An 11,005-nucleotide genomic window follows, 5' to 3' on the forward strand; every position below is an offset into this window, starting at 1 on the left:
TGCAACGTCCATGGCAGACTTTCCCAGCATTGTTTGTGTCCTTTAACTGGAACGACCTCTTGTTTGTTTACTTCCCATCAATTTCCTGTGACCCAGATGAGAACGAGTGTCTAAACAGCCAGATCTGCGGGGGAGCGTCATGCCACAACACCCTGGGGAGCTTCCGCTGCCTCTGCCCCGCTGGCTTCGAGCAGACGGGCGGAGGCTGCACGGACGTCAACGAGTGCTCCACCAGCCACAACCCGTGCAAGTTTGGCTGCTCGAACACAGACGGGGGCTACCTTTGTGGATGTCCACCTGGATACTTCCGTGCAGGACAAGGGTACGTGAGTGAGTGACTGACTGACTGAGTGTGAAAGCTGTCCGTAGATTATTCTTGTTGACTGATGGCTTTGTCATTTCGTTTCAGGCACTGTGTTACAGGTCTGGGCTTTACCGGTCCTGGTTCAACTGCTGAACAGGGAGGTGAGGAGGATGATAACTCTCTGTCTCCTGACGCCTGCTATGAATGTAAGATCAACGGCTATCCCAAGAAGGGACGCAAACGTCGCAGCACCAACTCAACACAGGAGGATCCTCAGGAAGACATGCAGGTAATCTGTCTGTCTGTATGCAACACGCAGGGCTGTAGTTATACTGAGGTCATGTCCTCTGTATTCTGAGGAGAATTAATATTCAACAATTACAAACTTAAAGGAATACTTCACCCACAAATGATCATTTGTATACCCTTTGAATCTGCAACAAAAACATTTTTTTTGCATGCCTTAATGGTGAACAAAGTATCCAAAAACGGTAAAAGTCTGATTTGAAGTGTTTAACAACAGCAATACTACATTAAGACATCCATTTACAAACTCTGAAAGAACCACTGAACTATAATCCAAGTCTCAATTATCTAGTCGTATGATCAGTACTTCCTAAACACATGCATTTTCACTAAAACCTCACGTGCATATGAGTAACGCGCCTGGGCAAGTGAGTACATGTAAAGTCTGCTCGTGTATCTCACACACATACTCAGCCGTGCTACTTGTAGGTGCATGAGACTGTTTATGCTTAAGTGTTTTAAATAATATGGTTTTAGGGAAAATGTATGTGTTTGGGAAGTACTGAGCATACGACTTAGATTATACGGCACAAGATGTATGAGAGTTTGTAAACAGATTTTATACTTAGTCTTGCTATTGGTAAACCTGCTTCCTTTAAAATATCCAGAATTTTCTCAGTTTTTGGATTCTTTCTTCACCGGAGACATGCAGAAAAAAGTTTTCTTTCCGATTCAGTGTAACACAGGGTGCGTAATTGATTTCCAGATGATCATTATTTTGTGGGTGAAATATTCCTTTATACAAGGTAAGTGTTTTATAAACTGAATTCAGTTTTGAAGTCCACATTGACGAAGTGAAGCAATTCTGAACACATTGTCTTGATCAGGAATCAAATGACAGCAAAAACCTGCATGGGACTGGCATAGAGTGGACATGTCTTTAAAGGGGAGAATCATGGGTACCATGGAAGAAATTTTCATTCAGATATTCTGAGGTCAAGGGACCCCTATGAAAAGGCCATGCCATTTTTCCATCGCCAAAATTTAGCCTAAATTTGGAGCATTATTCCACCCCCATCCTGAGAAGTTTGCGTAACATCATTGGTACCACTGGATTCCTCAGGTCTTCTGGTTTCAGATTATACCAGTATTATCACGAGCTTTAAAACTCAGCCATGTACAGCCTCTTAAAGACCGGAATGTCGGCTGGCGATTAATGCGATTTAAAAAGAAAAAGTGTTAATGACGGACTTTAATTGCATTGTGATTAATGTGTCAACACTGGCAGCCCTAATTCTATTCTATTCTAAAATACTTGGACATGAGGGCACCCAGCAGCTCAATTGAGGGAGCTACGTCCTCCCTGCAGCAGCCGTGGATTGGAGTCCAGCCCCGGCCCTTTGCTGCATGTCATCCCCTCTCTCTCCACCTTTCACGCTGCCACTGTCCAATCTAATAAAGGCAAAAAAGCCCCCAAAAAAATCTTTTAAAAAAGTCACTTGGACCACATTTTCTTTCTGCAGCTGACTGAGCAGGACATGGTCAGCCTGGCCAGCGTGGACATCGAGGACACCCTGCAGTTCCACCTGAACATCAGCGACCTGAGCACCCGGGACCACATCCTCGAGTTCACCCCGGCCTTATCCACCCTCACCGACCACGTGCGCTACAGCATCGACTACGGCAACGAGGAAGGCTACTTCAAGATCAACCAGAGAGAGGGCGTCAGCTATCTGCATCTGAGCAAGAAGAAGGCCCTCCCCCCAGGGGCGTACTCCCTTCAGATCAGCAGCATGCCGCTTTACAGGAAGAAGGAGCTGGCTGAGCTGGAGGACAGACACGATAAAGACTACCTCACAGGACAGCTGGGAGAGATACTGAAGATGAGGGTGCAGATCATCCTCCATTAACCATCACAAGACTGAGACGGGCAGATGTTGCCGGTGGCTGCTAATCCAGTGTCAGGCTCACACTTTCCAAAAAAAAAGGCCAAACATCTCTGACTCTGGATCAGCGGTTAGAGGGCAACTTCTACTTGCTCCAACAGGGAGAAGGGCTCGCCACCAAAGAGACAAGAAGGGGGTGGGGGGGAGGGACTGCGTCGTTTGAATGCCAAAGATGATTCTACATATCATAGATACAATTTCTGCGGAAAGCTGAATGAGGCAGTGTGAGAGTCAGATGAAGAAGATATTGCCCCGGCACACAACTTCAGCTGTGTGTGAAGCACTATTGAGTGTGAACGGTTTTTAATTTTTAAATGTTGTATGATGATATGTGGAATCAGGTGCCACTTTGACGGGCATGAGGACTGCAGAAAGCTCTAAAGGCGGAGTTTTTTTAGAACTCATCTTAGGTGGAAGAAAAGGGTGAGTCCCAATAGTCTGCAATAAATTCATTTCCTCCCCTCAGGTAAATGACTTGAACAAACATGGATGCATTAAAACACACTTCTCCTTCCCCAGATATTAATTTAATGGCGTGAAGATGACAAAAAAAAAAAAAAAAAAACGATTATGAGAATGTTTAGGAGAGGAAAGGAACCCACTATGGACTATTGAGATGTAGCCATGTCTGAGCTTGAATGACTCCTACTGCATATTTAAACTATGCTTTTCCATCTTTTCCTACTGACTAGAATAATTCATATTTACTGGTGCTAGCATCACAACCACATAGACTTCTGAATGCACTGTACTACTATTCAAAAACTCAGTAGTCGACAAGATACAATCCCTTTGGTCATTCTGAAGATTCAATGTCTTTGCAACAGTAACAGCTAGCTTCATAGCCTGTCTGCTCTCCTCTATACTACATGTAAATTGTGTTTATACTGTAATAATCGATGCCACTTTTAATCTATGAAGCATTTGTAAACTAGAGGAAGCCCCTGGAATAGAGGGGTTTGTAATGGTGCTTATAATGACCAACTACTTCCTTTGTAAACTGTGTATACATACACACACACACCTGCACACACAGACACACACAAACGACACACATCAATGATGCCAAACCTGGGCCTTCATGATTATGCACTGAGGTCTTCGTGGCCACACATTCTCTCACAAATACAATCAGTGCTGCATTGCCACGGACCAGCCTGACACCAGTCTGTGTTCTCTGTTCACATCAGTGAGGGTTTAGTTGTAAATTCACAATAAAAACATATTTTTTGGTGTATATGTATTCACTGCTGTGCTTTCCCCTTTTATCCAGATTGAATGCAATGAAGCAAAACAGACAGCTGCTAGCTTCGTGTTAGAAATCCCTCTTCTTCAGTCATGTGTAACCCAAGTAAGTGCAACATGATCTGATTCTGTTTTAGCTGGTGAAACTGGCATTGTGGAACCCCAGTTATGGTGCAGACTTTCTAGACTGAGATGCATTTCTTGTCTTGCACTGCCCCCTTGTGGAGATTTGGAAGACTTCTTTCTATAATTCAGGGTTCTCGCATTCTCATGGACAAAATTTAAAAACTTAAATAACTAATAATAAATGTTTTTATGACTATTCACAACATATAACACAAACAAAACTATAGTATATTTTAACCCAAATGACAAAATTACACAGCAGCCTTCTCCAGTGTCTGGTTGGTTATGTTTACATTCATTTCAAAGACTTTTTCCCCAACAGGTCCAGATTTTTTGTTTGTAATTAGTTCAAGTTCCACACATAAAATAAATAACCACATATTCAGTTTTATTTCACAAAATGTAAACGATACATTGGCTTAGAACACATATCAGTAACAGAAACAGCATTTCAAAATAAAAGCTCTGAGCTGGAAAGTCTCTTTACTTCAAACTAAAGTGTGTTTTTTACAAACTTAAAATGTTCTTATGTCACTTGCAGTCCATTCAGAATGGACCTGCAGCCAACCAGTTGGGAACCGCTGCTTTAAAACATGGGCTGGTCAATATATTGTATTATTAAAAAAGAAAAACAAGCTTTCAGAAAGTATGAGAGAAACTGAACACTTTCTAATATTAATGTTTTCTGATTGCATTTGATATCAAACTCATTTCTGGATGTAAGTCTTAAAAAAAAGGCAACATAAGTATATACAGGGTTCCTGCAGCTTAATCCAAGGTTGAATTAAGACTTAAAACATGACTTTTTGTCCAGTGAAAAAGTTAGATTATCTACGGCAAATGTTGAAAAAACAACCCTTCTTGGAATGGAACACATGAAAGACAATGATTGATTGATATTATCATAAAATTGCTTGGTTTACCAACAGAAGTGGGAAGTATCTGGCTTTTCTAGAGTTTTCTGGGCAATTTTGTGTTTCTCATTCTGCATGTGAGATTCCACTGCTTGGATTGTTATCATGACGAGTTTAAGAAGAGGAATTTGCTAAATTATTTAACAAAAAAATAGATGTTACCAATTATTTTTTACGGGAAAAAAAACATTAACAGCCTACTTCCCATTTCCAAGAATTGTGAAGACATTATTTTAAGTCTGTTTTATACCAATTAAACCCTTACTTTTAGATTAATGAACTCATTGCCTTTTATGACTTTGAGGATCTGTGGGAACCCTGTATATAGGCGTATGCTTAAGCCTGTCAGTACAACCTATATGTTACATTCCATGCAAGATTACTGTAAAGAAGTAATTATACACAAAATTCTAAGACTTTTCCAAAACCACTCAATGAGTTTTACTAATTCCCCCGACTTTTCGAGCCTTTCTATGACAGCGGAAACCCATGTTTATCATAAAACTCAAAACTGTTACAGCCTCCGTTAAGACACTAGACTCTCCAAAGTACAAAAAAGAAAACTTTATTAACTTTATATTTAAAAAATACATCCAAAAACTCTGGTTGCTTTCAGTTGAGTCCAGTCGATCCAAACCCTCCGTCTCCACGCTCCGTCTCATCAAGAGTCTGAAAGAACACAACTGTGTTTTTATTCGGTTTAACGATTAAAAGTAATCTGATCAGATATTGCAGTAAAGCCACATATCCAACAGGGCGGAAACTATCATTTTTATTATCAAGTAAGCTATTAGTCCTTAACTCAATGAAATGTCAGAAATAATGAAAGGTGTCCTGTGTAATCCCTACAGACTGAGGTGACATCCTCAAATGGTATGTTCCAACCAACAGTCAAAAAAATACAGTTTACTATGAACAAGCTTTAAGAGGCATGAAACCAGCAAATGTTTGGCTTTAAGCTTAAAAGAATTTACCCGAATGATTATTTGATTATCAAAATGGTTACCAATTAGTTTTCTGTAAATCAACAAATTAATTAATTTACTAATAGTTGCAGCTCTAACATCTAATGGGAAATGTAACAAGCATTTTAGGACACTCAGCTGCCCGTTTTATTTGGCACATCTGGCTAAAACTAATGTACAAACTAATACGACAGTCCTGCAATAAATGCTACTGTGTGTGAAGGTTATAATGAAGGTTACTTATTGTTGAAACTGCTTGAGAAATAGTAACTGCGATCATTTTGAAGGCTGTTGAATAGCTCTGCATTATGTAGATTATTAGGTTATTGAGCCTGTCCTTACTGATAAAAATGGGGTGAATAAACTAAAACACCTTTAACTTAAATATCTCTACAGTTTCAACAGAAAAGGGAACATTATAACCGTCGTAAAGGTATGATTCCTACAGCACTGTTGTATTAGACTGCATAAATTTTACCTTGATGTACCTAATAAACTGGCAGCAGGGTGTTTGTGTGTGTGTGTTTTACGCTCAACTTGAAGTTTACCTTTTGCTCCTCCAGCTCTGGGTAGCAGATCCTCTCACACACCAGCTGAGCAACTCTGTCGCCCTTTTTCACTGCAAAGAGGAACAGGAGCAGATGAGAGAATGTGTAAGTCACATTTGCTATATATGATACAGTGTTTTATAAAGATCCTCATATCTTCAGTCTTTATATTGAACCTATGACCTGAACAGACTGTTTTCATGACATCTAGAGAGGGTGCAATAAGCTCTGACAGGGTTTCTTCAGCTTAAGGCTCATTAGATTTAAGACTTTTTAAATACCACTTGGAATGAAATTTAAGACCAAAAATAAATATGAATTTTACTTTTTGATTTTGCAATGCAAAGTAAAAAAAAATCCAATTTGAAATGTCTGAGCATTTTTACAACTATTTAAATATTTATTGAAGACATTTTAATACTAAGGCCTAATTTTTAGATTAATTAACTCAATGCTTAAAGACTTTTTAAGGATCTGCTGGAACCCCACTTAAACATATGTGTATGGCAAAATATTTGAACTGTTATCAATTCCTACTAGTTAATTTGGGGAGAAGCTTTGTGTTCCACTAAACTGAAAGACTTAATTACACAGACAGAAAGTTTCAGTATGTATGTAGTTTTAATATCAGAGATTGAGTGACCTCAACAATTCTGCGACATAGCAGATTTTTTATGATATTTATAATAATCTGATAATTACCTACAGGGACATGGGGCAGATTTAAACTCAACATAATAGGCTTTATGTCAATGACACTGTTGGCAAAGTGGATTTTTTCACTCCAGCCTTACACCATCATGCTCTTTCAGAAAAGTTCAAAAACAAGCATGAAGATTTTGGCTCTGACACTACAAATAATAAAATAAGGGGCAATAATTGCTGGTATATTTGATAAAAAGGTCATGACATATTCCACTGATACCACAACTCACCATAAAATGTGTCCTTGCCAAAGTTGAAGAGCACAACTCCAACATTTCCTCTATAGTCTTCATCTACAACCCCAGCTGAGGAGAACACACGGAGGGAGACATTAGAAAAAGTAAAATGACCGTCATCACAAGGGTTAAAACATTACCTGCACACACATGGCGCATTCTCATAATAAGTAGGTCAAATAGGCGGAGACTCACCACCGACGTCAATAAAGTGCTTTGCTGCCAGTCCAGATCTTGGTGCTGATCAGGGGCAAAAAAAAATCATTATGACCATTTGTTTTCTGCAAAGTGGTAAAACATCATCCTAACTTTTAAGTACATGCATTGTGCAAAACAGGAAAACCGTGTTATGCTATTGTTGCATCAGTATGCAAAACACTCACCGACTCTCCCATAGCAGCCATGCGGAACTGCGATCTGGATGTCTGTCTTCACAACGGCTTTATCCATAGAGTCAATGGTGTAATCATATGCACTGTTTAGATTAAAAATAGAATTATGTTGTCGAGTCGTTAAAACTTCTGATAAAAACATATATGCGGTCAAAGTATTTAAAACCGTCCGTAAGCTGCACACACAAGTTATAAGTGAGCCCAAATATCATTTAAATTCAAAGTATAACCAACCTGTACAGATCATATCCCGCTGCTTTAGACGAGCCTCGGGTCGGTGTCGTGGCATGCTCAGTGAGCTTTGCAAACCTGAGGACAACTCTTTCCTCTGCAGGCTTTGTCTCTGTCCTTGCTCTTTTTGATGGAGAGATTGCAGATGCGTCTGTAACTTCTAGGACAGGCATATTGGCAAAGTTTTCGCAGTTAAAAACCGATAAAACACTAAACACTTAAAAAAAAAAGGACTAAAGGCTAACGAGGAGTCAGACTACTGCACTGTTAAAATCCCTTCTAGCTTCTGCTGCAGTGTCTTCGCGGTCTTGCTATTTATTTGAATCGAATTTCCCGCGTTGGAAGTTGCGCCAAATTAGCTCCTCCCCAAATACACGGAACTTTGAACAAACACATTTTTATACTCCACAGACTGCAGCGACAGCCACTGCGAAAACTTATATTACTTGATAAATCGCTGTCATTAACTGCACTGAGATAGAAACATTTTAAATCAACAAGGAGGTAAGTAGCATAGAAAGCTCTGTAACTATGGCAACCCTTTCGTCACCACGTACCATCGTGAAAACGAGTTCTCGCGATAAGTACCCATAGAAACACTATAACCTATAAAAGAACAATATGTGACAAAAGTAAAATAAATTATATGTATGATATGAAGCGTCACGTTACTTACGCATTGCCAGAGACTAAAGCAGAGGTAGCGTTGGTAGTGTTTAACTCGTTCAGCACACGAGAGACAAATAACGCAGCATGCTAAAGCTAAAGCGGTAACAAAATGCTAGGCAGGCTAGCAAAGCTAACGTCAACACGCACTGACGGAAAACTTATCCATGTTAGAGTCTTGCTTGCCTTTGTTTAGAAAGAGCGTCTGATTATGAATTGCCCTTCCTAAAACACGTGGAGCAGCGTAAAAAATCGCAAAACATTTCAGGTGTAGATCCGTTAGCCTTAGCAACGTTGGTGTCATTTTGGTTGCTAACGTCGTCTGATGCTAACGGCTAAACATGTCTCAGCTTCTGTCCTCTCAGCTGTTGGCAGCACCTCCTCCTCCTCCTCCTCCTCCTGAAACACTGCTCCGCATTCCTCTGCAGACTGTGGCTGACTGTCATGTAAAACAGTGGCATTTTTTGGCATAGAAGAACAGAGAGGTAAATAGAAATCAAAGAAATCTATTTTATCCTTATTTCGGCATATACTTTTGCAATCTATTTTATTTAGTAGTTTGTTATGGTTGTGTAAAGGATGTGTGTAGGTCTAACTTGCTAAAACACAAAGCACCTTTTGGCTGAGATCATATGATTTTATTATTTCCTAATGTTGTTTATTAAGATCTCGATTAGCTTCTATTTTACACAGTAGCTACTCTTTCCGGGGTCTCCATTGTCTTCATTAACAATGTTTAATTTACTAGATTACATAAATATACGTTACATTCATACCGACAGTTCGACTACACACTTTGCAACACCAATACAACACACAACAATCAACACAAACTCAAAGACTCTAATATATACAGTAGCTCTAAATAATGATTTATCTCTTCAGTAGTTGAGAAAATAAAGTACCTGGAAACTCAACACTATATAGCTAGCTCAAAATCGATTTCATATCTTCAAGACAATCAAAAGTATACATCATATATAGTGTACTACACTATTCCCTGTGCAAATAAATACAGTCTTAACTTTTTGTGACAACAGTAAGCAATTACATGCTTTATTAAATCAAATCTTCATTACCAATATAAATCATATACATAGAAATTGGTAATACGGACATAGAAACAAAAAAAATCAAAGCCAGGGGAAAACATTGGCTGAGATAAATCAATGTGTTTTGCAGCTTTCTTCTTCTTTTTGTTCTTTTTTTTTTTTTTAGTTAAAAATGGTCTTAATTTTCTGTAAAGTTTAATTTTCAAGTACTGTAAATTAAGGTTTAAAATGGCTAGATTTGTGTTTATAAATAGGTCTACAATCGGCCTTCTTTGCTTAAATAATCATCAGGAGAAAATTCACGGTAAATGTTATCTGCATACATCTTTCCAGAAATTGTTAGTGTAGAGATGCTGCCAGAACAGGTATAGCATTGTTTCTGGATACTTTTTACAAATTTAACAGTTAATGTCTTATAGGATAATGACTTGTTGGATAATATCTATATATAACTTTACGTTGTTGGTAAGGAGATATTTGTATGGAAGATTCCAAATATTTTTCCAATTCATCAACAAATTTAGACCAACAAGGCACAGCAACCCTCATAAATTAGAAACAATAAACCTGATATCCATTATCTGTTCATAGAACAGAATGAAAAACAAAAAGTCATTCAAAAACAATTCAAATTGCTCATTATGTAATTACAATCATTATATTGACTACTGGTGCGCAAAATCCATTTGAATCTGCAGTGGCCCAATCGTTAATGAACTTCTTAAATTGTTATTGCTGGAAATTAAACTATTCAAAAGTCTGAGATCTCAAGTCCATTGCTGCCCCCCATTGGGAATAAATCAGCATTGCCATACAGCATGTTGATGATAGGATTCACATTCAGGGCTGATTTGAAGACTTTAATGTGACCTCTAATGCATTAATATATCCTTTTGCATTAAATACGTTATTTGATGCTGAACACGTGTCAGAATGACTATTTGGTCATAGATTTCCCCAGACTTTGTGTTTTTTAAACAGATGGGGATCATGAAATATTTTGTAGTTTTAGCAGCTGGTCCTGCAGCCTTCAGTCTTACATAGACTTAATATTTGTGTTTTGCACATAAAACCCTGTGTGCTACATTCTAACAACAACCGTTGCATAGGCCTCAGTAGGAAGTATAGTTTCACAAAATGAAAATACTGCAGCTTGTGTACCTCAACAGAAAAGTGCAGGTTCCCTGTGGACAAACAATATCTGAAATGATCTGATCTTATCTCATAATAAATGATAGAAACAAGAATAAGAACAGCTCTAGATTTTATTAATCATTCATCTCAAGCAATTGCAGTCATATATTTAAATAGGAATTAAGACAATAGCTCAGAAATATACAGAATTGGCTTTACAATATTTTATTTCACTAAATTTTTCCTTAAAACAAAGTGTGCTGTGATAGTAACATTAAACATATCTAAACAGTGT

At 38.4% G+C, this 11,005-nt stretch overlaps 2 protein-coding genes across 4 annotated transcripts in view; one reads left to right on the forward strand and one right to left on the reverse strand.

The window, feature by feature from the left end:
- fbn1 (fibrillin 1) overlaps window positions 1-3,739 on the forward strand; it is a 90,723-nt gene extending 86,984 nt beyond the window's left edge. Inside the window, exons 64-66 of the mRNA XM_042492016.1 lie at window positions 97-322; window positions 410-593; window positions 2,074-3,739. Of these exons, the coding sequence (XP_042347950.1) occupies window positions 97-322; window positions 410-593; window positions 2,074-2,460 (797 nt within the window). The 3' untranslated portion in view covers window positions 2,461-3,739. The remainder of the gene's footprint in view (window positions 1-96; window positions 323-409; window positions 594-2,073) is intronic.
- A 1,590-nt stretch (window positions 3,740-5,329) lies between these two features.
- Window positions 5,330-8,882, reverse strand: dut (deoxyuridine triphosphatase). 3 transcript variants are annotated; one of them, XM_042492028.1, is made up of 7 exons: window positions 8,711-8,882; window positions 7,862-8,018; window positions 7,619-7,710; window positions 7,431-7,475; window positions 7,230-7,304; window positions 6,295-6,365; window positions 5,330-5,450 (listed from the first exon to the last, which is right to left on the reverse strand). In XM_042492028.1, the coding sequence occupies exons 1-7, from the start codon at window positions 8,826-8,828 to the stop codon at window positions 5,394-5,396; spliced, it is 615 nt and encodes a 204-aa protein (XP_042347962.1). In that variant the 5' UTR covers window positions 8,829-8,882; the 3' UTR covers window positions 5,330-5,393. The 3 variants fall into 3 exon arrangements, with proteins under 3 accessions (XP_042347962.1, XP_042347977.1, XP_042347970.1); XM_042492043.1 differs by lacking the exon at window positions 8,711-8,882 and adding an exon at window positions 8,535-8,699; XM_042492036.1 differs by lacking the exon at window positions 8,711-8,882 and having other exon boundaries at window positions 7,862-8,474.
- Between the last annotated feature and the right edge of the window lie 2,123 nt (window positions 8,883-11,005).

The sequence above is a fragment of the Plectropomus leopardus genome, chromosome 1 (genome assembly GCF_008729295.1).
Source record: "Plectropomus leopardus isolate mb chromosome 1, YSFRI_Pleo_2.0, whole genome shotgun sequence".
NCBI lineage: Eukaryota > Metazoa > Chordata > Actinopteri > Perciformes > Serranidae > Plectropomus > Plectropomus leopardus.

Coding starts and splice junctions, on each gene's coding strand:
- dut (XM_042492028.1), bottom strand. CDS start 8,828: ATGACACCAACGTTGCTAAGGCTAACGGATCTACACCTGAAATGTTTT. Junction 7,305..7,430: donor GCACTTTATTGACGTCGGTG/GTGAGTCTCCGC, acceptor TGTTCTCCTCAG/CTGGGGTTGTAGATGAAGAC. Junction 6,366..7,229: donor TGGCAAGGACACATTTTATG/GTGAGTTGTGGT, acceptor TCCTCTTTGCAG/TGAAAAAGGGCGACAGAGTT.